Source organism: Mastigoproctus giganteus, chromosome 3, assembly GCF_048544385.1.
Source record: "Mastigoproctus giganteus isolate SK-2022 chromosome 3, ASM4854438v1, whole genome shotgun sequence".
NCBI classification, from domain to species: domain Eukaryota; kingdom Metazoa; phylum Arthropoda; class Arachnida; order Uropygi; family Thelyphonidae; genus Mastigoproctus; species Mastigoproctus giganteus.
Genome location: NC_143577.1, coordinates 35,589,441 through 35,617,061, shown reverse-complemented (window position 1 = coordinate 35,617,061; position 27,621 = coordinate 35,589,441). Strand labels below are relative to the sequence as shown.

At 37.3% G+C, this 27,621-nt stretch overlaps 1 protein-coding gene across 3 annotated transcripts in view; it reads left to right on the top strand.

Moving 5' to 3' along the window:
• Uch-L5 (ubiquitin carboxy-terminal hydrolase L5) overlaps positions 1–27,621 on the top strand; it is a 103,410-nt gene continuing 75,789 nt past the window's right edge. For all 3 annotated transcript variants that reach the window (XM_090370477.1, XM_090370476.1, XM_090370478.1), the window contains exons 1-3: positions 1–112; positions 20,253–20,316; positions 24,322–24,427. In XM_090370477.1, coding sequence (XP_090226603.1) covers positions 28–112; positions 20,253–20,316; positions 24,322–24,427 — 255 coding nt within the window. In that variant the 5' untranslated portion in view covers positions 1–27. The remainder of the gene's footprint in view (positions 113–20,252; positions 20,317–24,321; positions 24,428–27,621) is intronic.

Sequence of the window (27,621 nt, the reverse complement as noted above, 5' to 3'; positions counted from 1 at the left end):
ATTCTTCAACGAAGAAGGTAAGCAAACATGTCTGGTGGTGGTGGTAGTGCCGGTGATTGGTGTTTAATTGAGAGTGATCCTGGTGTATTTACTGAACTGATAAGAGGATTTGGTAAGTATCATAAATTAGGAATTTTTGAATTTATAATCGCACATGTCAGTTATCACGTAACTATACTTATGCAAGTATACACCGGTTACTTCTACCGGTGTTCATGCTGAAATGTGCTAATTAATGTGTATCGATCTCTTGTCTAATTTTTGTTGTAATTTTGTGTCAGAGGCGTAACAGTCTTCCCCTTTGTGGCATAGGAGTTCATAACAGAAAGGGGTTGCTCGAAGCTTTAGGTGACAATAAGTATTTTGTTTGGGAGGATCTTATGTTTACGTAATCCCTCTATGCAGTATAACTGTTGTTATAGCATTTTTATTTGCCCATTCAATTTTTGTGTGAAATTGGATTTGTTCCTCCGTTTTAGCTTTTTTCTAGGCAAGTTTCGTTGAAATCCAGCCAGAAAAAAAAAAAAAAAAGGTTCCAGAAATGTAGTTAATAGTAATATTGGCATGTGATGCAATAAAGCAAGCATATGAGCATTATGTAGCATCACTCAAAAAAAAAAAAAAAAAAGATTCACACAACCATTCCCTCTAAATGTTTGTCCAGTTGCTCCTTGAATTTATTTAACTTATCAACTTCCACAATGATGTGGAAGTTTGTTCCAGAAAATAACCACCCGCTGGCTAAAGACAAATTTCTGCACATCTATTCTACAACTGTCTTTCCTCAATTTGAATTTATGCCCCCTTAGGTTCATAATCTGAGCAAGTGGAAGGATCCCATCAGAATTCAGCGTGCTCAACCCATTCAAGGCCATATACACTTCAATCAGATCACTTCACAGGTGCCTAGTCTCCAGCTGCTGTGTTTTGCAGAACTTGAGCCTCTCTTGGTAAGAGGATCCCTTCATTCCTCACACCAATCTTGTTGCCCTTCTCTGTACATGCTCAAGCAAATCTACATCCTTCCTAAAATGAGGCTTCCAGAACTGTACGCAGTACTGAAGGTGTGGCCTGACCATTGCCTTATACAAAGGGACAATCACCTCGTTTTCCCTGCTAGCAAAATTCCTATATATCATTGACAAAATCCCATGACCTGCTCTTGCAGCCTGTCTGCATTGCTCAGAAAACTTCATATCTCACTGCACAATTACTCCCAGGTCTTTTTCATTTTCTGCCACCCTGAGTGTACTGCACAGTTGGTATGTTTCTCTGGGGTTACTTCTACCCATATGCAGTACTTTGCATTTGTCAGTGTTAAACTTCAGTTGACACACTTCTCAGCCCATCTGCTCAAATTTTCTAGATCCTGTTGCAGTAGCACACTGCCATTACTGTCACTAACAACCCTGCCAACCTTTGTATCATCTTCAAACTTTGACACAAAGCCTGATATACCTTCATCAATATCATTGATAAATATACAAAACAACAGTGGACCCAACAGTGAATCCTGTGGGACTCCACTAATAACATTAATCCCCAAAGAGCTGCGTCCATTGATAACCCCCCTTTTATCCATTGTAGCAACTTACCCCTAATACCTTTTTCCTCCAATTTGTATGGTAGTCTTCCTTGCACAACAATGTCAAAATCCAAGTCTATGACATTAAAATTATTTTTTCACATCCAGTTCCTTTGTAACTACATCATAGTATCCAATCAAATTTGTCAGACAAGACTTTCCCTTAACAAACCCATGCTGCATCTGAATTATTACTGCAGTCTTGTCTAGATGATCCTGCAATACTTCTTTAACCAGTGACTTCATTATTTGCCCCAGAAACAGAAGTTAAACTAACTGGTCTGTAATTACTCCTGTCACCCTTAATTATCCCTTTGTGAATTGGGGATACATTTACACATCTCCAGTCTGTGGGGACCTCCCCCTGAGTCCAAGGATGCTCTCATAATTATGGCTAAGGGTTTGCTGCTTCCTTTAATATAACTGGATAGATCCCATCCCCCCCAGGTGCCTTATGTTTAATTTCAACAATTTCTCCTCCACTTTGCTCTCAGTTATTACAAAATCATTAAGCACCCTGCTTCAATTTGATAATCTGGCATTTTCCTTCCTTAATAACTCCTCGTGTGAATGTAGATGCAAAATACTCATTAAGTTTGGTCCAATTGGTCATTCCCTTCCTTTTAGAGTTTATATAAGTAAAGACATCCTTTTTCTTAGCATCCTTTTCCAAAGATTTCTCGTAATCTGCCTTCACTTGCCTAATCACCTTTGTGACTTGATTACAGACTAGCTTATATCTCCCATAGGCCTCTGTGTTGCCTGATAATTTATATGCATCCCATGCATTTTTTTCTCTGCCACAAGTGTTATTAGTTCATTTGACAACCATTTAGGCTTTAACCTTGAACACAATTTAAGTACAAATCCATGATGTAATTGCAGTATATTGCATTCTAGACGGTCTTGCATTACTTCTTTAGCCAGACTCCATTATTTTTCCTAGAACAGAAGGTAAGCTAACTGGTTTGTAATTACCCATATTACCTTTTGATCCCCCTTAGTTAACCGAGGATACACTCGCACATCTTCAGTCCATAGATACCTTCCATGAATCCAGTGATGCACTCATAATTATGGCTAATAGTTTGCTTACCTCCTTTTCTGCCTCCTTTAATGTAATTGGATAGATCCCATCCACCACAGGTGGCTTTTTTATGTTTTGATTCAATTTCTCTTCACTTTCCCATAGTTATCACAATATCATTTAGCTCTTTCTTAAGAGTTTGATAAATTTCTGGCTTCTCCCTCCCTAAAGAACTCATGTAAATTTAGATGCAAAATCTTATTCAGTTTATACGGTTTATCGACATCATGTGGGCCAATGTGATTCAACCCTTTCTTTCTAAAGAAATCTTTGCTGCTTTTCTTTGCATTCTTTGGCAGAGACCTCGTAATCTGCTTTAGGTTTTCTAACCTCCTTTGTGACTTGATTACATACTAGTTTATATCTACTGTAGAGTTCTGTCTACAGTAGATACTACACTTAATGATTTATATGCATCCCATGCATTTTTATTCTCTGTCACAAGACTCGTCAGACATCCATTTGTGTGTAAGCCACGAACAGTATTTCTTAGTTAGTATGAAAAGCATAGTAGTCTCTACGATTACTTCCCTATATGCTTCCCATTTAAATTTGCTGTTTGTAACATCAATTGGTCTCACTACATAGAATATCAAAACTATGCGAGACCACTGTAGTCACCCTTACGAAAGCAGAAGCCCTTCCCTTTACCCTTGACAGTCGTTATGCCTTTAGTAAATTCTACATCAGTACACTGTGATCACTACTACCCTGTGGGTATTTTACTTGCAGATTCTTAATGCACGATGAATTGCTTCTGATAATCAGATCAAGAATATTGCTTCCTTCAGTTGCTTGTCTAACACACTTCTGTAGAAAAGTTATCTTATAAATCCACAAAAGTCTTCCTGGTGTATAAAGTGTGCATCCAACCCACAAGTTCCAATGAATATTTGGAAAGTTAAATTCCCCCAATTATAAGGCATTCTGATTTACTGGCCTAGTCTGTTTTTCTGTATAGCTGTTTGTTATATTCATTGCAGGCCTATAACAAACTCCTACTCTCATTTTTGTTTTCTTTTTGTTTTGCTTTTGTCACATCAAACTGACTGAATATTGCATTGGCCACTTATGTCAACTGGATGTACTGTCTTTTATTTAATGTTTCTTAACTAAGATCATAACCCTTTTCCCCTCCAGGAAGCATACAAACAGGCCAAAAGAGTGTTCCATACAGCTATCTTCCATGAGAAATGCAAATCATGGGAAAATCTTGTAGAACAAACTGGAAATGAAGGCCCATGGGGTCTGATCTACAAACTTGTAATGGACAAGGTTATTCCAGGAGATATATACTACTCCACCAGGCTCCCAAACCAGACAAACCCAACAACCTGAGCTGAATCAATAGAAGCCATGGCACTATAGTCCACCAAGACACCCCTGCCCAAGAGAACACTTTACAAACTTGATCACCTTGCACATGCAGATATACCACATGAGAAACCAAGCACCAAAGATGAAATCGGGGAGCCCATCCAGTCCATCAAATCCGAAAAATGCCCAGCCTTGACATGCTTGAAGCCAAAGTCATAAAAAGAATATGGGATGTGAGATCAGAGGTCATAGTAAACCTGCTGAATGCTTGCATCAGGAATGGAGTCTTTCCAGTCCAATGGAAAAGGGGAATTCTCGAGATAATTACCAAAGAGCCACCAGACCAACCTGACTCGTATAGGCCGATTGCCCTTTTATCCATTATAGGTCAAATACTGGAAAAGATCATAGCCAGAAGATTCCTTGCACTCTATCATTCAAAGGGCCTCCACTCCGAATAGTGATTTGGTTTTACAAAAGGAAAATGCACTAAATATGCCATTCAGACCCTGATGCTAGCCAGCAACACTTAGAGGAAATATGCCCTTGGCCTCTGTGAATTTCAAAGGTGCCTTTGATGCACTTTGGTGGCAATGTGTTCTGGAGAGATTCCGAGATGCCGGGGTGTCTGCACAAATGTATTGCCGTGTCCAGCATTGGATGACGTGGTCAAAACACCTACTGAGGAAGTTATCAGACTGATTAGAGGTTGCCCACAACAATCCATTCCGCCCCCTCCCCCCCCACATGAAACGTGGTGATCGACATCTGGCTGTCAAAACATCACCCCAATCACGAAGATAGCTTATGCCGATGATCTGGGTATGGTCCTGCATGGAGATTGGGACAACAATTGGAAGAAGCCTCCAACGACATTCTAGATCTCTCAGTGGTGTGAAAACAACAAACTTACAGTCTCAACTGCTAAAACTCGACAGGTGCCCCTCAAAGGATATCTACTCCCAACCAAGCTCCCCCAGATTTAAGTATCGATACAAACAAATAAAGCTTGACCCTGCCTACAAATATCTAAGAGTCCTGCTGGATGAGAAGCTATCCTTCAGAGAACATGGCAACTACATCAAAGAGAAGATCAGAAAATACACCGGCAGGCTCCTGAGGGTCACCAGGAAGAACTGGGGGTCTGAAGGGGTGAACCTTAAAGCTCTACTATGAATGTATCTTTCTCCTAATAGCCACCTATATGGCTGGCACCTGTTTCCAACTCAGCATGACTAAGTCAGATTATGTAATCCCACCCCATCTTGGAGTCAGCTGTCATGATTTGGAGTGTCTTCCAAGTTTGGTAGTCATTGTCAGTGGGTTCCTCTTGTCTGGTATTCTGTAGTGGCCTCAACAATTCTATATGATGTAGGATATCCTTGAACCCTATCCCCCTGGTTTACAGGAGGGATAGGGTTCAAGAAACAGATGTGTTTCTTGGACAGATGTGTCTAGTATCTTTGTTGTGGGCTCTGGGGTTCCCCCCATTTGCCACTGAGTCCTCTGTATTGATGCACCTTTAGATATAAAAGGTCCTGATTAAATGCAGTTCCCTGGTGGTGCCCTGCACTGGGAAACCTCCAGCAAATGGTGCACCAGGCAAGGAAGCATTTTCAAAGATCTAGGTCTAGCCTGCCTCCAGAGGTAAATGCCCAAAGGGAGACTAATCACTCCCTGAGAAATAACTATACCCAACTAATAAGACAAAGGAAAAAAGAAACATGGAAGGGCTCTTGTCGGTACCTTTGATAATGTGGACCCCTGCGGTTTTGCCTACCACGTAGTTACTGACAACCTGCCAAAAGGTGATGCAGTTCACACCACTGATACTATGACATGACAGGACTGCCAACATACACTTGGGGTGGAAAGGTCAATAATATCCTTGAGTCTGTTCCCAGATGATGACCAAGCACTAACTTATGAACAAACCATCTGCAATGAGAACTGGCACACTATGACCATAGTTGCCGATGTGGCTAATAAATCCTTAAACCAACAGCAATGAGAATGAGGCCTGTGTATCTCTGGATATAGAACCCCCTTTCACTATAGTATAACTAACAAATGCTCTTAATAAAATCAAGGAAGAGAAATGCTCTCTGCCCACAATTTAATCAAACCAGAAATTATAAAAAATTCGGCGAAGGTAAAGAAAGCCAATGTGGGAAACTTCGGGAAACTTTTAGTGGTCAAATGCGCTTCCAGGTACCGCAGCTTCTCCCTGCATTCTCAGTAAACAGATGGTGCATGTTATCAGTAATGGCAGTAGAAGTCAATAATGATGAATTGATTAGTTTTTTTCTCATTATTAAAAGCCGATTATTGGAGTTCATGAGTGTTAATGCCTTGGCAGCTGAAATTTACTTACAGGTACACTCTCCAGACTGCCCAGTCTTAGGGTGTTTATCCTCCCTTCCTACGCAACTACTGATAACACGCACCATCTGTAGAAGTCGTTTTTGTATCTGGTTAAAAAGCAGGAGGGGGAGATAAACACCCTAAGACTGAGGCAGTCTAGAGGGTGTATTCATAAGTAAATTTCAGCCCACTCATGAACTACGATAATCTTCTTTTAATAATAAGAAAAAAAACTAATAAATATATCGTTATTGACTTCTACTGCCACTACCGATAACACGCACCATCTGTTGACTGAGAATGCAGGGAGAAGCTGTGGCACCGGGAAACGCTTTTGACTGGTAAAGGCTTCCTGAAGTTTCCCGTGGTTCTCGTGTTGGCTTTCTTTACCTTAGCTAAAAATTCTTGCCAAAAGTCAGTTTCAACATTACTCTAAATATTTAATAACTATCTAAGTAAAGATATATTTCCCACCACATGGAAATTGTGAGATTAGCCTTAAAAAGAATTCAGAAAACCTCCAATTTATCCTAAATCATACAGGCCCTATTGCCTTGTTACCAGTTTTGGGCAAAGTATTGGAAATGCTCGTAGTATACGTTAGCATTAGCAAAGGCACATAGAAAAAAAAAAAAAAACCTTATTTCACCCATCCACTTACTCAATGTTTGTCGAGTTCTGCCTTGATTCTATTTAAGCTATAAACTTCTACAACGATAGATGAAAGTTTGTTCCAGCAATCAACCACCCGCTGGCTAAAGGCAAACTTCTGCACATCTATCCTACAACCGTCTTTCCTCAATTTGAATTTATGCCCTCTCAGGCAATTATTCTGAGCAAGAGTAAGGATCCCATCAGCATTGAGCGTGCTCAAACCATTCAAGGCTTTATATACCTCAATCAGATCACCTCGCAGGTGCCTAGTCTCCCGACACTATAATTTGCAAAACTTAAGCCTTTCTTCATAAGAGCAACCCTTTGTTCCATTCACTAATCTTGTTGCCCTTCTCTGTACTCATTCCAACAGCTCTACATCCTTAAAATGAGGCCTCCAGACCTGTATACAGTACTCAAGGTGGCGCCTCTGTAGCCTGGTGGACAGGATCAACAGTGCGTAGCACATGCTTCTGGGGATTAGACCGGGGTTCGAGCCCGTCACCACCAAATACGGAGAATGCGGAAAGGTCAGGGAATAACCACCGCATATCCCGGAGCAATATGGCCTTAGTTGCTAATGCTCCTAAAAACCAAATAACAACAACAAACAAACAAACAAACAGTACTCAAGGTGTGGCCTGACCATTGCTTTATACAAGGGCATAATCACCTCCTTATCCCTTCTAGAAAAATTCCTGTATATCATTGATAAGACACCATGAGCTACTCTTGCAGACCATCTGCCTGCACATTTTACCCCCAGGTCCTTTTCATTCTCTACCACTGTCAGTGTAATACCACAAAGTTGATACGTTACTCTGGGGTTACTGCTTCCCTTATGTAGTACTATACATTTGTCAATGTTAAACTTCATTTGCCACCTCTCAGCCCATCTGCTCAACTTTTCTAGATCCTGTTGCAGCAGCGTACTGTCATTAGTGTCATTAACAACCCTGCCAACCTTCGTATCGTCTGCAGACTTGGACATTAAGCCTGATATACCATCATCAATATCATTTATAAATACAGAAAACAACAATGGACCCAACACTGAACCCTGAAGGACTCCACTAATAACATTAGTCCATGAAGAGCAGTTTCCATTGACTACCACTCTCTGTCTTCTCCCACTTAACCATCCCTTTATCCATTGCAGCAATTTGCCTCCAATGCCACACTGTTCCGATTTGTGCAGCGGTCTTCCATGTGCAACAGTATCAAAGGTCTTTTTAAGATCCAAATATATGATATCAAAGTTATTCATTGCATCCTGTTCCTTTGTGACTACATCATACTATCCAGTCAGATTGGTCAGACAAGACTTCCCCTTAACAAACCCATGCTGTGTCCAAGCTATAACTGAAATCTTGTCTAGATGATCCTGCAATGCTTCTTTAACCAATGCCTCCATTAATTTCCCTGGAACAGAAGTTAAACTAACAGGTCTGTAATTACCCATCTCCTTTTGATCCTCCTTTGTGGATTGGGGTCACATTTGCACATCTCCAGTCCATGGGTACCTCCCCTGAGTCCAGAGAAGCTCTCATAATTATGGCTAAGGGTTTGCTTACTACCTTTGCCGCCTCCTTTAATATAACTGGATAGATTCCATCCACCCCAAGGTGCCTTATGTTTATCTTCAACAATTTCTCCTCCACTTTACTCTCAGTTATTACAAGATTATCTAGCTTACTGCCAGAGTTTAATACACCTCTGGCATTCCCCTCCCTGAATAACTCGGCATGTGTGTATGTAGATCAAAATATTCATTTAGTTTGTTAGCTACCTGAGCAGGATCATCAACAGTTGAACCATCGATATCAAGTGGACCAATCTGATTCATCCCCTTTCCTTATAGAGTTTACATAAATAAAGAACTCTTTGCTGTTTTTCTTTGCATCGTTTGCCAAAGATTTCTCGTAATCTGCCTTCGTCTGCCTAACCTCCTTTGTGGCTTGGTTACAGACCAGTTTATATCTATCATAGGCTTCTGTGTCACCTGTTATTTTATATGTATCCCATGCATTTTTCTTCTCTTTCACATGTCTAATTAGTTCATCTGACATCCATTTAGGCCCAAACCTTGAACAATATTTCTTAGTTGGTATGAAAAGCCTAGTAGCTTCCAAGATTAATTCTTTGAATGCTTCCCATTTTGAATTTGCTGTTAGTAACATCATCAGTTAGTCCCACCTTATAGAATTTAAATACTGTCTCAGACCACTGTAGTCACCTTTACGAAAGCAAAAACCCTTCCCTTTACCCTTGATGGTAGTTACCTCTTTGAGTAAATCCCACTTCAGCACACCGTGATCACTGCCACTTAGTGGTTCCTTTATCTGCAGATTCTTAATGCAGAATCACTACTGGTAATCAGATCAAGAGTATTACTCCCTCTAGTTGCCTCCCAAACATGCTGATGTAGAAAACAATCATCCAATAAATCCACAAAAGCCTTGCTAGCATGTGAGTGACCAACCCACAAATTCCAGTCGATCTCTGGGAAATTAAAATCCTCCATTATAAGACACTCTGATTTACTGGCCTACTCTATTTCTCTGCACAGTTGCTCATTATAGTTATCAAATTCATTATCCTATAGCTTAAAAACACATTATCTGAATGCAAACCTTTGGTTAGACATACAGTGTGGCTTCAGACCTTTATGTTCAACTGAGGATGTAATGAACAAACTAGGGACTGCAGCTCAAACCACCCAGGAAATCTACGTGCCAGCTGTTTCAATTGATTTTGCAGGTGCCGTTGATACCTTATGGTAGCCCAGCATCCTCAGGAGAATACGCCATGCTGGTATTCCACAGAACCTGTATAATTGTATAGACGATTATCTTAATAACAGGGAAATAGCAGTGCAAACTAGATTTCAATGTATACAGTGAAATGTGTTACCCATGAATGCCCTCAGAGTTCAGTACTGTTTTTGGAACCTGGTGCTGGACAAGTTCCTGGAGGCTGACACAGGCCAAGTGGACAAGGTTGTCTTTGCAGATGATCTTGTTCTCCTTGTAAAGGGTAATATCAGAAGCACTCTAGAAGACCAGGCAAATCATGCCCTGAACATTCTACAGAAATGGGCACAAACCAATAAGCTTGTCATTTGTAGTACAAAAACTAAATCCATCCTACTGAAAGGCAAATTAAGATCACCCCTGATAAAGATTTCAGGAACAATTTTCCTGAAATCTCCTAAAAACAAACTAAAATACCCTGGAGTAATCTTTGACTCCAATCTAACATTTCACCCTCATTGAACAAATGTTGGTAAAATTGTGAGAAGGTTGCTGGAATAAGTAGAGCTGACTTGGGTTTAAAAAGGAAGACTTTAGCCCTCATTTATAAGGCTATCTTCCTCCCAGTAATTACTTATGGGGCTGACATCTGGTTCCCTAGAATGTTACTAGTCAACAATTCAGCTAAACTAGGATCCATCCAGTGTGTCATCCTATTTACAATTACCAGGGCATGCCACATGGTCAGCACCTCTGCCCTGTAGGTTCTGGCTAATGTGCTACCATTAGATTTCTAAATAATTAGAATTTAGAACTAAATAATTGGCCAGTGTGGGATTTCATGCATAACTGCACTGTGTATCCACAGAGCATACTCCCACATAGAGCCCTCTTCCCTACACTCCCATTCCAACTTTTCACCTAGGGATACTACCACCACAAACCTTTTACTTTCCCTTAACAGCCTCCCCTCAACTATAGGCTCAAATGGCAAATCCCTACTGACATCATAGGGATCAACATAGATCTAACAACTGATCCTAAACAGGAAAAGCCGACCGGGCTAACCAGGTGGGTAAAGTGCCTGCCTGGCAACCCAAAGGTCGTGGGTTCGAATCCCGCATCTGGCTTGGATCAAAGTACTGCAAAAACCTTGGGAGGTGCACTATGGCCACAGAAGCCAATGTGCCAACAACTACAAAAAAAATAATAATAAAAAAAAATAAATAAACAGGAAAAGAAAAGGATACTGACCTGTCTATGCCAGCAATAGTAAGATGGATGGGACCAATCAGATAAAGGGAACATCACTAGGATATTCCTGCCACAGATAACCCTAGTCACCCTGAAACCTCCACCCTAGTTTGCACCAGGCATATACATTACATTTTTGCTAACAGGGTATGGCTCCCTGAACACAAAACTATGTTATCTTAGTCCACACACAACCCAAAAGCTACCTGTGGTGCTGATGAGGATTGGGCCCATGTCTTGTATGACTGCCCCAATTATCATCCCCACAGTTGTATACTTGTGACAAAAATAGGACCCATAAGCCGCAGAGATGAACAACTTATCTCTGATGACATACATTACATGGCCTGAATTTTCTCAAAAAGCTTTTTGATTAGGAAAAGCAACCATGTAGCAATAACCTAAACTGACACCTGCCTCTACCTAGAAAGTTCCTCTCCCTGACTGTGAAAACTGTTGATAATGACTGGCCTAGAATATGTTTCCCACCCAATGGAAGTACAAAAGGAAATGTTTTTGATTTTTGATGGAGTGCATGTTAAGTATGAGTGATTGTATTTAATAGTGTAGTAGTGTTGATATGTGAAACTTGCTGGGTGGGAAATGAGTCCACTTAACCTTGGGGGGAAAAATCTATAAAATGCGAGTTTGCTACATCTATTCAGGGTAATGTTATAAAAAGGATCGGTGTGTGTTAATGAGAATGTCCAATACATGTTAATTCATGGTGTGCGTTAATGAGAATGTCCATTACATGTTAATTCATGGTGTGCGTTAATGAGAATGTCCAATACATGTTAATTCATGGTGTGTGTGTGTGTGTGTGTGTAAAAAGTATCTTTCCAGGTTAAGATGTACAGATGTGAGTGCAAGTAAAGTCACCCGTGTAAACTGTGGTGGCCAAGTGAATGTATGTAGTTGTGATGAGTCAAAAAAAAAGTGTGGATGTCTTGGTGGTTGTGTTTATTTAGGTGGTATGTGTCCTGTCTCTCAGTGTATGATGATGTTTGAAAGGAGGCACATGAGTGATTGTTGTCCATTGTTACCTACCAGTCTTCCGCTAAATCAGTAATAATAATAATAAAAAAGGAGTGTGTATACCACCCCTGCTTTGCTGAAGCCATGCACCTTCTCTTTTGAGGCATGGTGTGGGAACTGTTGACACTGGCTGCAACTACTCTGGCCAGTGTGGGATTTCATGCATAGCTGCACTGTGTATCCTCAAGCATACTCCCACCCCCACATAGAGCCCTCTTCCCTACACTCCCATTCCAACTTTTCACCTAGGGATACTACCACCACAAACCTTTTACCTTTCCTTAACAGCCTCCCCCATGGGAGGATGGGCCCTTCCCACGGGTGCCCCTCAATCCATTTAACTTCCTATTTCCAGGTAGACAGTCTTTCTGTTGTCCACCTTAATCTTCATCTGTTTCCTCCATCTTCACTCTGTCACCCCTTTTCATGCTTTCTTCTTCTAACATTTTTTTTTCCCTAGTACCCTCCCTGGCAAGCTCAAGGACAGTTCAGAGTTCACCCCTGCCAGAGAACTTTCTACCTGTACTACACCCAGCTGCTTCCCTGAGGCAAGGACAGACAACGTGGGACCCCTGGCTAAATGGCAGAGGAACAGGCCAACACTACACTATGCAAACTAACACTAAAACTTACACTATCTTTGGCATTTACAGAGTTTGTAGCATCGCAATGTATAATATGGTTTGTAAGGAAAATCCCCAGTGCTGCTTGCCAATATATATCTTGAAAGTAGCGAGAGTTTCAGTTATCCTTAAATGAACAATTTTTTTGCAATTCTTTTTGTGGGGAACCTGTTGTCTCCCCATGACAACTGCAGGCTTATTCCAGCTACATGCGCCTCTTAATTTTACTTCCCCTACCCCCTGCTCTATCCCCCTCTTTTTCACTACTGTAAGGATCCCTTTCCCTATATCTTTGCTCCTTCCCACATGTGGATTCCTAAATCCCACTTTTGCTTAGTGACTACCTCCATCACCTTTTCAACCTGCTGGCCACCTTTGCTACTGCCTGCACAGTTCTCTCCCTCTTTTATCCCCTACTCACATTATCTTCCCAGTCTTCCTTTTTTTTTTTTTTTTTTTTGTTTTTTTCTGTATACTCCCTGGGAAGCTCAGGCAATCCCACAGTTTAACCCACTAGAATATTTCTTCCTACTGACCTGGCCCACCACCCCATGGTGAAGAATGGTAACTAGTGGCTGGTGGTTTCTACAAGCCTCTAGGCTAAGAGGCCAGATGAACAACATACTAACATGACCTACACTAACCCTTCACAAATACACACTAACTCACACTATCTGGCTTTTACAGACTGTATATGTCTAAAGGTGCAAATTGTGGAGTTGGGGGAAACTCCTGGTGCTACTAGTCAAACTACACTGTCCTTTCTGTAACAAAGCAAGAGGGTTCCCAGTGCCACTTAACAGTGAACACTATACAACTACTATGTCCTTTTCTGTACTAACCCAACACTACACTATGCAGATCAACACTAAAGTTCATGCTATCTCTGGACTTTACAGGGTTTGTACTGTGACATAAAATATACAAATGTGGTGTTGGGGGGGGGGGGGACTCTGGTGCCATTTGACAATCAGCACTATATATTACGTCCTTTCTGTACACATTGCACTCCCCATATTCAAATTTTGCATCCATTATGTTTGAGTGGCACCGTGTCTCCAGTATCCCTAGCATCTGCATTTGATTACTTAATTGGTACTTTAAATTTATTTACTGTTCTCCTAGCATTAGTGTACATGCAAGTATATATGTACTTGTTCTTACTCTTAGTTACCTTAACACAGCCCATGTATTTACTTGTTCCATAATGACCCACAGCAGGGCTTGAAATCTCCACACCTTGTTTTTCAGTATGCCAAGAGGAAGGATTCCATTAGCATTGTCTTCTAATGGAAGGTGTGGTTTCCAGATGCTACAATTTTCAGAACTGAAGCCATTCCTGGTGATAGCACCCTTTTTTCCTCTTCACTAATCTAGTTGCTCTTCTCTGTGCCTGTGCCAAGAGATCCATATCTTTCTGCAAATGAGGCTTCCAGACCTGAATACAGCACTGAAGATGAGGCCTAACCCTTGCCTTATACAACAGGGTCAACACCTCCTTATGCCTATTGGCAAACTTCTGCGTATCATTGACAAGACCCTGTGGGCTGTCCTGGCACCCTGTTTGCACTGTTCATAGGGCATATCTGACTGCACAGTTACCACCAGATCTTTTTCTTTCTCCACTACCCTGAGTTGGTATTTTTGTATACAGTCAGTTCTGCTATTACGTGGTACATGTGTTCCTAAAAATCTCTGCGTTATGGCATTTCGTGCATTAAAAACAAAGGAGTTAATGGGAAAAATAGGGATGGGGCAGAGAACTAAAAAAAAAAACATGTTCAGTGTGGTAAGTAAAATACTAAAAAAAATATTAGAAACCCAATAAAATTGCTAACACAGGTTAAGTTTCTAATAAATAAATAAATAAATATTACAGTAAATATAACACTGTAATATATACTATATAATAACAATTTTCGTGCATTAAAAATAGGAAGCTTAAAAAATAGGAATGAGCAGAAGATTCTAAAAATTTGTTTTTTATGCGATTGAAAATTTCATGGAAGGGGAAACGCATTTCACCATAATAAAGTAAAAACCCACAAAATTCCAGCTATTGGTATTATTGCAAATGCAATAAGTTCGAGTTCACTGCCCGTTTTTCATTAGATTGCATTAACAGAAAAGCCCAATAAACTAGGAACTGCAAATTGTTTTATGATAGCGACCTCCATAAATGTACTCCTCTGCTCACACCTCACGAAATTTCTGTTCGAACTGAAAAATGTGAGCTCCTGAAAACAATGTCTTGTGAATACAGCGAATGACAAGTGTCTCCGACCAATAAAATTACAGTAAGTGAGAAATATAGTTCTCACACATTTGACATTTTTAAGCTTCATAACTTGTATATATTGCTGCACAGGTCAGTTCAGCTTGGTGGCGGGTTTTGCTTCACTTTATGTTACTCGCAGACGAAATCGCACGTGAGCCAACACGAAAATTGCATTATACCCACATTGTTACCTAATATATCAGTTGTGTTGGAGCAAATTCACATTGCCAAAATGTGTTATAGCAGAACTGACTGTATATGTGGTGTTCATTTGATTTTTAAACTATTTATTTGGTGTTCGTATCATTATAAAAGCTAGAATTTAATTTCCAAGGTGTTCCAGCCATCCTCTACTCCATTACATATGCTATTAGACTGGTCAGTGAATTAAATGTATGAATGCTTTTGGAGAGCATTTTTATATAAATTTAATAGTCTACTTGTTGTGTACCTTTGTCCATATTCATTTGGTTTGCCCTTTTATATATAAAACTAGTAAAGTATAAATAAATTACTTAAAATTAAACTTCATAACCCATTTATTTTCTAATAGCATTGTGATCTGTTAGATGGTTTGAATTCCTTTCAGCGAAACAGCTGGCTGATTTAATAAATGCAGGGTGAATAGGTAAATATTTTGCCTCCTCATCCCTAGCCTATTAAATAGTGGGAACATTGTTTAATGAGCATTTTTGGATGGGGAGCAGGTAACTGTTCTCTTTTATCACTGGCACTCTGTTGGCAAGTAATTCACAACCACAAGGCAATATGATCTGCTCTTGTGGTGGGACACAAGTTACCACCCACAACAAGGACAGTAACCTGCATCCAGACACAGGTTATATACTGACTTTGTTGTGGTTGTGACTCCTCATTGATTTACTTCATATCTAAATGATTATGCACTATATCAAAAATGATGGGGTTTCCACCCCATCATTTTTGCCATTATAGAAATAATTTTTCTCATTACTTACTGACCTGTAGAAGCCAGTTTACTCTTAGAACCATACTTATCATTTGGAGTAACATTTGTGCATTCAAATCTTTAGAGACTTTGAATATGATACTCTCATTGTTTTAGCTCAATTTCTCTCTCTCAACAGTTCTTTAATATGATTGGATAAATCCCAGTATCAGTTACAGATAAACAAGCAATGAAATTAAGATATAAAGTTAAATTTTGTTGTAATAACAAAAATGAAATATACAGTATAAACATAACTATAAAATCATGTATAAGTTCATGTGTATTTTTCACCTAATATTCTAAACATATACCAGCATTCTATTGTCATGTTGTTAAATTTGTTCTGTCCATAATTGAAAAAATAATATATCTGTATTTTAAAAATAACACAAACTTGACTTTAAATTGTAAGCGAAGTGAACTTTTTGGAAAACCAGATGGCAGCTTGATTATTTCAAAAAATTCTGTCTAAATGGGACAGTTGGAAGGGGTGTGTGTGTGTGTGTGTGTGTGTGTGTGTGTGTGTGTGTGTGTGTGTGTGTGTGTGTGTGTGTGTGTGTGTGTGTGTGTGTGTGTGTGTGTGTGTGTGTGTGTGTGTGTGTGTGTGTGTGTGTGTGTAAAATATTAATATAAAAAAACTTTATACCGAAAAGGTGGGAATCTCTCAAAACTCCCACTAATAGTATTATTATCAATCAAAAAAAATATTCTGAGGTGATTCTGTTTGATATAATACACTTGGCAAAATCAATCACTGATTTGTATAAATGTATTTTGGTAGTAACAAAATATATTAATGATGAAATACAAAATGAATAGAGTTATGCTTTTTATATCATGGGAGCTGGAAACCTAACTTATTTTCCATTAAGTAGAGATCTACTTAGGCTAGGTTCAAGGTTGCTAATATCAAAAACACCCCAAACCTGGCACAAATTTGTTGGCAGATCAGGTCGGGCCGGGCCGGGCCGGACCAGGTCTAGGATGAGATTTAGTACCACATAAGTTTATTTTTTGAACCAAGATAACAGATTATGGTAAATACCTGATTATCTGTGTGCGATTTTTCTTTTAATTTTGTTACCTGACTGAATTTATTGCTGGTTTATGAAACGTGTTATGAAACAGCATGTTGTCTGTAAACTGCACTAAGCTTTTATCTCACTCCATCATACTCTTCAAGTTGTCTTTCCAGTAGGCTGTTTTTGTTCCTTCCAAGTAATGAAGAGCAAGAGGTTTGTGAGTAGATGATTTTTCAATTTATTTTTATGTTATCATTACTCAATCAATTTATTGAAAAATCATAAAACATTGTGACAAATAATAAGCACTATATTTCAAATATACCAGTGCACCAAGACAACAGAATTTCAGCTCTGCAGGCTATATTGTGCATGAGCATAGAACAAATCTCTCCATAAAAACTACATATTCAGTTTTTTTCCCTGCACAGTAATATGTGATGGGTATATTAGATATTTCATGCATGTCGAGATTTAAGATAAAATATGTAAAAATATTTGTAAGCTCTCATTTATTTCGTACAAATATATACATTTGTATATAGAAAATATATAGTATATAAAAGAAAAAGGAAGAAAATGACAAAATAAGAGTGTTTCTTGGATTAGGACCACTGATACACAGAAAGGACCCAATGACCATAATAAATATAAGGAGTAGAGCAGCAGAGAGATACAGAAAAAATAACGAAATATATAGAGAAAGCTAAAGGAATGAAAGCAATCACAGTATACATAAAAAATATATACATGTATATACAAAAATAAAAATAGAAAGGATGCTGCCATGTAATGCACAACCCCATTGTTGTTACATTTATATATATATATATATATATAATTATAATACTTTATACCTTGTAGAATTGGAAAAAGCTGAATAGATTTTTATGAATACATATCAATTACAAGCATAGTGTTGACACTAAGTGTTGTCTGGTGACATTTCAGGATTCCTTCTGAATCCTATCATCAGACCTAAGTGAGGCTGTAAGTTAGGAAAGTGAAACAAAATTTTCTATTTACTGTTGGATCGATTGCAATAATTTACAGTGAATTACATAGCAGTAAAGTAAGCAATCAAGTTTATGACACTAGACAAACAAAACTATGATTTGGAGATCAGGGATGTATAGTTTGGTCACAGAGTAACTTACACATTATAAATTTCTTAAATGTGTTAGTGAATTAATATATTCCCAAAAAGAAGGGAATATTAATTACATAATGAATTAAAGGGAAACTGTTGTTATATATTAGACTTATTTATTTTCTACTTAAGAAGTAGTAAATTGCATGCAAAGCACCTGTGATGTGCAGTGCAACTACCAAATGAAAATAGTTGTGAGAATGAAAGCACCTGCCATGATGCCTGACAGATGCTTTTGAAAAAGTTAAAGCACCTGTCAGGTGTCATGCAACCTTCCTTGCAACTATTTTTGTTTATCATTGTATGCTTTTCATTCTGAAAACTATAAGATTTCATTCTAAAAACTATTGTGTATAGTTAAAGTAGAGAGAGTTTCAGTTATTATTATTAAATGAACAATTTTTGTGAAATTCTTTTTGTGGAGGACCTGTTGTGTCTCTCATGACAACTGCAAGCTTATTAATATAAGCTCAGATAATCAAGGGCCTACTGTATTTATTGTGAAGCAGTAGCCTTGGCTCAGAAAAGCTCCAAGAATGTTAACAACTGGGGGGTTTCTTGTGAGGAAGAGTGCAAAGGGCCATCAAATTTAAGACTTTCATTTCTCACTTTGCTTATGAATTTGCAAATTTGCCTAGAAGGTAAATATTTGAATGGGCTTTTTAAATTTATATATAGGTTGTATTTTATTGTGAAGTAATATAGGCAGCATAATAATAAAAGATTTAACACTGTTGTTATTTCACATAAAAAATATTTTTAAAATAAAATTTAGGAATGATAATTTTGGGTCCTTTTCCTGGTGTGAAGATTCCTTACCGTGGTACTAACTATCACTCTGTCTCTTCTGTTATTTGTGTATGTCATTTATAGTATTGCTCTATGGTTAAGGCTTTGTCAAGACTTTTAAGCACCTTGATGCAAACATAAAAATGCCACACTGGCCAAAAGGTGCGGGTAGTACTACTATATGCATTTTTCTGGCCTTGAGAACTTGCGCCCAAATGCAATTGTTTTTGTGTTAAAAGTGATTGGCTGTGTTCCACTGTATACAATTTTAAAATTTGGAACAAATACGTTGGGCACTTTATTGATACAAAAAGTATTACCTCATTCCTGCCTTAAGACTGCCTTTGTAGTGATATCTGCTACGATACCCATTAAGCTGAATCATGACACTCAGAATAAATCAGAAGAAAAAAAAAAAGAAAAGAAACTTTAAAAAGATATCAGCTATCTACCTGTGATGTTTTGATAGTCACCAGGCCATCAAAAATGGTATAGCAGATAATACCTCCCATAACACACAAGTGGCACCTGCTTTGCATGTTGAGTTAACTTCACTTTTTTTTTAATGATTTTAACTAGGTTATTTTGTCTATTATATCCATTGTACAAATCTATAATATAGCAATAGATTAATTTAAGACCTGCTATAAATTTTTTTCATTACATCCATTGTATTATTTTTAGTAGGGTAGGGGGGTCTGTTATAATCAGAAAATTACAAAGATGAACTTGATAATCATTGTTGATTCATTGGAGGCATTTTGTTGATAGTGGATAAGTCAATAAGATGATATAGGTCAGTTTTGAAAGAGTGAAAAATCCTTTTAACCTCTTTCTGAAACTTACTAATTCAGTGTTTCTAGAAAAAAGTTCCTTCAGGAATCTAATCCTAAATGTTAACAAACACAGCATTATGGGAAGCCTCACAAGGTACATGTTATGCTTAACAAAACTAATAAGGCATTATGTTTTCTTGCCAAAAATTTATGTTTTGTAAAATTTCATTGCTGAAAATCAAAGCATGAATGGCTTTTGTGTTTGGAAGACAAAGAAGAATAGAAAAGAATATACCAAGTGAGTTAAGAAATAAAAATGCAAATACTAATGATTGTTAAGTTTGTGTTCTCTTCATATGTTTCAGTTCAATTTGTACTAATTATGAAGTATCTCAAATCATTTTCTCGGTGCTAAGCTTCTAAGTGATGGAGATTATCAAGGTTAGAATGGAAATATTTCTCAATGTAAATATCTTTTAATCAGTTGTCTTTAATGTTGTTGTCTAAGCACTAAGTGATTTTATTTGATTATCACTGATAGTGGAGTTGGGAACTCAGTTTACTTTCTAGTAATGTGTTTTTTATTATATAGGAGTAAAGGGAGTACAGGTAGAAGAATTATGGAGCCTTGATGCTGAAAGCTTTGAAAAATTAAAGTGAGTTATAATTCATAATCAAATTTGTAAATTTATTTTCATTAGGTTCCATTTAAGTTCCTATCTGTTGCCATTAATTCTAATCATATGGGCTCTTTATTTATTTTTATTTTTTTCATCCTCTCCTTTTTTCCATTATATATAGGGTATCTCAAAAATACACGGCATAACTTCAGGAATGAGTTCCTCGTATATAGACAATAAAAATATTTTATATCAACATAGTTCCAGAAATGCTTGGTTCCCAAGTTATTAACTGGAATGTCTTATCTCCCACAGGTGATATCCTTCATGACAGAATCTGGTGGTTTTCCATTCCGACCATGTACTCAAATCAGGAGCAAGCGGATATGCACTTTGTGTACGGTTTGACAGACGGCAATGCTCTGGAGGTTCGTTGTTTGTATCATGAAAGGTTCACCTGATTTAAATCCATTAGATTTCTTGTGGGGCCATTTAAAGTCATTGGTGTATTCGACTCTGGTAGCTGATGTGGAAACTCTCCGCAATCGAATTGTCAGGTTGTGAGACAATATGAAACATGCCAGGAATTTGGCATCGTCTTTGCAAGTCCGTGAGATGTCGATGTGAGGCTTGTATTCAGGTAGAAGGTGGACATTTTGAACAATTACTAAAAGATGATGTGAGCAGTTAAGTGTCATAGACAGACCTTCAAAACTCAGAAACCAAGCATTTCCGGAACTATGTTGATATAAAATATTTTTATTGTCTACATATGAGGAACTCATTCCTGAAGTTATGCCATGTATTTTTGAGACACCCTGTGTATATATGAAGTCAGCATTTTTACTGTTTTGGCATGAAATTTTTACGGCCGGATGCCCTTCCTGACGCCAACCCTCACCCTTTATCTGGGCTGGGGATATGCGGTGGTCATGGGCTCGAACCCTGATGTGATCAGGAAGTGTGTGCTACGCACTGCTGCTCCTGCCCACCTGGCTACGGAGGTGCCATATGGGCTCTTTATTAAAGTTCTTTTATTTCCTAAAACTTGTGATTCTTAAACTTTTGGTTGCAGTCTCCATGGAAGATGGCAAGCCCTTTCTTGGAGTAGAATTGCATTGATTATCTCAAGGTAGAGTCATGTTCTGAGGTCTTTAGAGAAACATCTCTAAATAGATATTTCTCTCTCCACTGGTGACTCACTGATTTATACATATAAAGGGATTACTGATTCTAGATGGTCATGAATTTGGTCAATGAAATGAATGCTGGTAATTTGGACTGATTGTGCCACTTATTGATGTATGTGGCTCTCAGTGGAAAGAAGCAGAGTGAGGGGGTGGGGTAGGTGGTATCTCATATATTGAAGTGTAATACTTTACGAAAAAAAAAAAGATTTGTAAGAGGAAGTAGGTTTTTTTTTTTTTTTTTTTTTTTAAATTAAAGTACAAATTCTAGTGAGATGCAACACCTAACTCAGATAAGCTAAACAATAACCAGGAGAGGTCAACCTTTTTCTGCAGCATGCCACTTATGTTAAAAGTGTATCGTTATCTGCCAACTAGGGGCATATCCATAGGCTGCTGGAATCAGCCTATTCCGCCTTACTACTGACAGGAAGGAGCAGCAGTGTGTAGCACACGCTTCTTGATTAGACCGGGGTTTGAGCTCGTCACCACCCAAATATGGAGGGTGTGGAAGGTCAGGGAATGACCACCGCATATTCCCGGAGCAATATGGCCTTAGTTGCTAATGCTCCTAAAAACCAAATAACAACAACTTACTACTGACCACGACACCAAATGTTTTTATTGATTTCCTTAATATGGAGTTGTTGTTGTTATTATTTGGTTTTTAGGAGCATTAACAACTAAGGCCATATTGCTCCAGGAATATGCGGTGGTCACAGGCTCGAACCCGGTCTAATCAAGAAGTGTGTGCTATGCACTGTTGCTCCTGCCCACCTGGCCACGGAGGTGCCTTAATATGAAGTATACAACTTCACCCCAGTACAGCAATATATGTTAGCGAGGGTTTTGCCAACTACATAAAGAAATTACTGTATATACTAAGAGCTTGTAATAAAAAAAAAAAAATTTAACAATTTTACATTTATAAAATAAATTTAATATAGATTAATGAATGGATGTTTGTCCTTACACAATTGATATATTATGAGGTGCTCACTAACACTATGTGCTTAAATTTTTGCTAAAAATGGTAAACCACAAGTTCCCATCGGTAGTAAAGTGTAATTTAAATTCTATATTCATTTCTGATCCTCTCCCCCCCCACTACATTGGTAGATGTGCCACTAACAAGGTTGACCACCCTTACAGTGTACAGTCTGATCTAAAAAAAGAAAAAAATTGTCATGCATCTAGTATGTGTTTGGACCATAAGACAAATGAATTTAAGGCAATATTTTTCCAGAAAATAGAAATATGTGTCTTATGGCCTAGCAAATGTGGTAATCAGGTAACAAATATGCTCTAATTATTGTTGAATTTTATATACTATACACCTATAAAATTTTTGGATGTCTCTGCTTGAGAGGAAAATAATAAATAGTAAAGAATAAGGTGCATAATTAATATTAAGAATAAAGTTCATAATACTTTATTTTATTATATAGGAGTTGATTATCAGAGCAGTATGGAAAAATTGAGCTCATTCTTTTCAAAAAAAGAATGAGCTTAATTTTTTATGTATTGTTACAGTATGCTTATCTCAATGTTGCCATAATCCAAAAATTTGTGAACATTCATTCTCTGATATTAAAAATCACTTTGTGTTTTGATATGGCCACTACTGAGAAGTTGAAATTATGTACAGCATGAAATTTGCCAGAGCAGCATGTTCCCCAATGTTAATTAAACTGTCAGATGTGTGCTTTGATTTACATGCATCATTTAACATGGCAGTAAGACTCAGAGATACTTTCTAGAACATTGGACCATCATATAAAAATATATGACGGTCTGGTGTGCAAGATATAATTTCCTTACATAAAAAAAAAAAAAAAAAAAAAACCTAAAAAGTCTGTGGGATATCTGTTGGGTCAGTGACCTAGAGTCACTGACCCAACAGATATCCCACAGACTTTTTAGGGGGTTTTTTAGGACTGTTATTCAAACTTTTTTGTTGTTATTGATACCCCTTTCTATTCAACCTTCTGTTGGCATGTGTATTTGTTTCTGTTTACAATATCAACAATTACTGATGTTGATAAATATCAACATCAGTAATTGTATTGTAAATTAAGTATGATATTGTAAATTAACTTCCAGTGCATGCAAAGTTAATTTTATTTGCTAGTGTACCTTCTGAAAAGATGTATTCCCCTGGGTTTTGCATACCACTTCTTGAATATCATTGCACTAGGTGATACTCCTAGTGCAGTGATATTATGAAAGGATTTCTGAAATGTTATTTGATATCAGAGCAGTATTCTTGTGAGATACCTTAAAAACACATTGCTAGTCTTTCCCATTGCTCTCAGATCTTTCAGAAGCATACTGAGAGTAGATGTTATCTGTGATGGCCATGATGGTGTTATGAAAGTATTTCAACAAATGTGAAATCCAAAACGACTTATTTATGGATCACCATTTATTTTATTAAACTAACAGATTCTCATTAAAACAGATTTCTTATGGATATTTGTCTCAAAATATTATTGAACATTTAATCAAAAGATTAGCCAAAGCACTCTCTTCACATACATTTATTTGCAAACATTCACTCAGTGGTCCATGCACTGTTTGTAAGTACTTACAAATAGTGACAGTTGTATATAATATAATGGAGTATTCTTCAGTTTATAAGAAATACTTTTAACTGTATTCATTCACTTAGACAAAAATAGGAGGCATTACATTTGAACGTTTCTTTGTATTTATGCTATTGATGATGCCAGTTTATTGCTTAACTGCACATATGTTTTATTAGATAATAATAATGTAAAACAACTTTTTAGAAAAAAAATATATGAAAAGGTTTTATTGGAAATTATTTTAATTGCTTTTTAAATATTTTTAGGCCAGTTCATGGATTGATTTTCCTGTTTAAGTGGTTTCCTGAAGAAGAGCCTTCAGGGTCTGTTGTACAAGATAGTCGATTAGACAGAATATTTTTTGCAAAACAGGTGTGTTTTTCTATATGTAGTATATATGTATAGTATAGGAAATTTGAGAAATTTGTGTGTGTGTGTGTGTGTGTGTGTGTGTGTGTGTGTGTGTGTGTGTGTGTGTGTGTGTGTGTGTGTGTGTGAAGAAATTTTGGCAATCATTTGTAATGAATTAGAATTCATGCCCTAACATTTGGTTTCCTTCAAATTCATGCCCTAATTCTTTCATAGAGTTATGAGATCTAATAAGGGAAGGGGAGGGAAGCATACCATCTATAAATTAAACACATGCCTCTGAAAATACTATCCTGAATGAATTTGGTAATTCCAGCACCTCTAAAACTCTTCTTTTAAGATAAAGTTGAGCTGCTGTGTCACAAGGATGTCTCAGTTTGCAAGCTGGCATTTAATGTGTCCATTTTCTAATTTGAATTTAATTATGGCAAGTATAAATTATATTCCTTATCTAGTTTATTTAAATTTTTAGCATCATCTGATTTAGGCTTATGTATTTTTACTTCTGTTGAAAATAACATTGTCCCCATATTATAGAACACAGGTTAAATTATTCACTAGATTTGAAATGATATCATAGTAAGCAACAGAACCACAATTGGCAGTCATCTGATAAGTTCAACTCTTCTCACCCTCAGTTAAATTTTACCCTTTTAAAGAGAAAATAATAATAGTATAAATTTCTTAAATTTTGACCCCTTATAAAAAGGTGCCTGAGTTGTTGGTACACATATATACAGGAAACTGTCTTATTTTGCCAGCACCTACATTTCAGTTCACATCATCCACTGCCGACCGGGCTAACCGGGTGGGTAAAGTGCCTACCTGGCAAACCAAAGGTTGCGGGTTTGAATCCCGCCTCGGGCTTGGATCAGAGTACAAAATGCAAAAACCTTGGGAGGTGCAATATGGCCACAGAAGCCGATGTGCCAACAACTAACAAAAAAAAAAAAAAAAACATCATCCACTAGGAGTAAAAATATCAGTAGTATATACACACAGGTAATCCGTACTAAAATATATTGTTCTTCAAATGCAGATTTTCAACATGAATTACAGTATATAAGATTAGCTTTTCCAGCTAGAGCTTATGCCCCCCCACAATGAAGTTATAACACATTAATAGTACCATAGTTACATGCCACCACCTCTAAAGGTTAACTTGCTTTGAAATTAAATAATAGTATTAGTAAAATAGTATCATATATCGTGAATAATAATAAAACCTTGCTATGTATCGCACTTGCAGATAAAATTAGAGATGTTTTTAAGAACACAGACATTAAACTAATCTTGCTTTATATTCAAAAATTGGTTATCTTTTCAAAAATACCACAGTCACATATCACATAAGCAATTTAAATAACATAATGTACCTAATTTGTGTGTATTACCATTTTAGTACCATAGTGTACTAAAAATGTCAGTAGAATTGTCTGGCCAAATATTTAGGTTCAGCATCGGTTAGATATGGCTGCACCAACATTGCAAATACAGGTGCATTTTATCATGAATATATTTTACAGAATATGTCAGGACAGATGTAAATATCAATCCATTGCAGTAGTTCTTAACATGTTGGAACATGACCTGTCTGCCAAGTCATGTTCCGACGTACTCATTCACTTTGCAGTGAGATAGGTTTCATTACCTTGTGTTTTTGCAGTTTACCAGAAAAATGACAGACAAAAGAATTGAACAGTGAATCAACTTAATTCTTACATTTGGGAAGTTTATTCATTTCAATGTGAGTTGTTACATCAAGTTTATAGGGAAGATACTATGTAAAAAGCTTGTGTATTTGAATGGCATAAAATATTTTTAAAAGGAAGAGAGAATGTGGAAGATGATAAATGACCAGGCCATCCAGTATCCATGAAAACTAATGAAATGTGGACTGGATAAGGACATTGATTAGAAGTGATCATCATTTAAGCATTAGAATGGTTAAATTATGGATCAATATGGATAAAGAAACAGTTAGGCAAATTTTAACTGCAAATTTAGGCATGAGGAAAGTGCATGCCAAGATGGTGCCAAAAGTTTTGAATGAAGATCGAAGAATGGGAAGACTCCAAGTTTGTGAAGGAGATGTTTTGAAAAAAATTGAAGATCTAGACTTTCTGATTACTGTGATTACTTGTGATGAAAGTTGGTCGTTACAGTACGACCCAGAAACTAAACAACAGTCAGTACAGTGGAAGACAAAACTATTCACCAGACCAAAAAAAAAAGCAAGAATATCAAAATCAAAAATGGAATCCATGCTTCTTGTTTTCTTTGATACTAAAGGAATTATTATGCTTGAATACATCCCACCAACTCAACCTGTTAGTCAAACATACTATATTGAAGTTCTGACAAGGCTGCATTTTGTAGGGCAAGACCTGAATTGTGGAAGGATGGTTGAATGCTCCAGCACACAACATGCTCTCTTTTCACCAGTTTCTGGCCAAAAAACATCCATGTGTATGAACATGCACCCTACTTGCCAGACCTAGCCCCTTGTGACTTTTTTTGTCATCCCTAAACTGAAAAGTATACTCAAGGGAACCCATTATCTGTCCATTGAAGATATTCAGGGAAAAAAATAAGAGTTTTAAAAGGGCCTACAAAAGATGACTTCCAGATATGTTCCCGTGCTTGGAAAAAACATATGGAACAGTGTTTGCAAGACCAAGGCAATTATTTTGACGGAGATAATTTGTAAACTGTGAAATATTTCATTATATTTATTTTATTGTAACATTCTCATTATTTAATAGCAAAACCTTGTAAGTCTAAACTAGATGATGCTAAAATTTTAATTAATCTGGATAATGAATATAAATTACATGAAATGGAAGTGCCCACCATAATTAAATTCAAATTAGAAGACAGACATACATTGAATGCCAGCTCCCTATCAAATTCTAGGACATCTAGTGTTTGGATAAGGTAATTCTCCCTTAATCAGTCAGAGACAAGTTTCTCCATTCATGTGCCCCGTCATAATACTTTTAATCTTCACTCTGGGTGAATTATTCTTAATGGCAGTTGAGATTGTTAATACTAAAAGAAGTAGTTCTCTTTTTGCCACTGTGTTTGAGTTTTATATTTTCTCCTTGCATATGCTCTTTTTGTTTTATGCCATATTTCCAGTGTTTTAGAATTTACACACTTTTCTATAATGCATTTCAGGACAGTAATGTATTTTC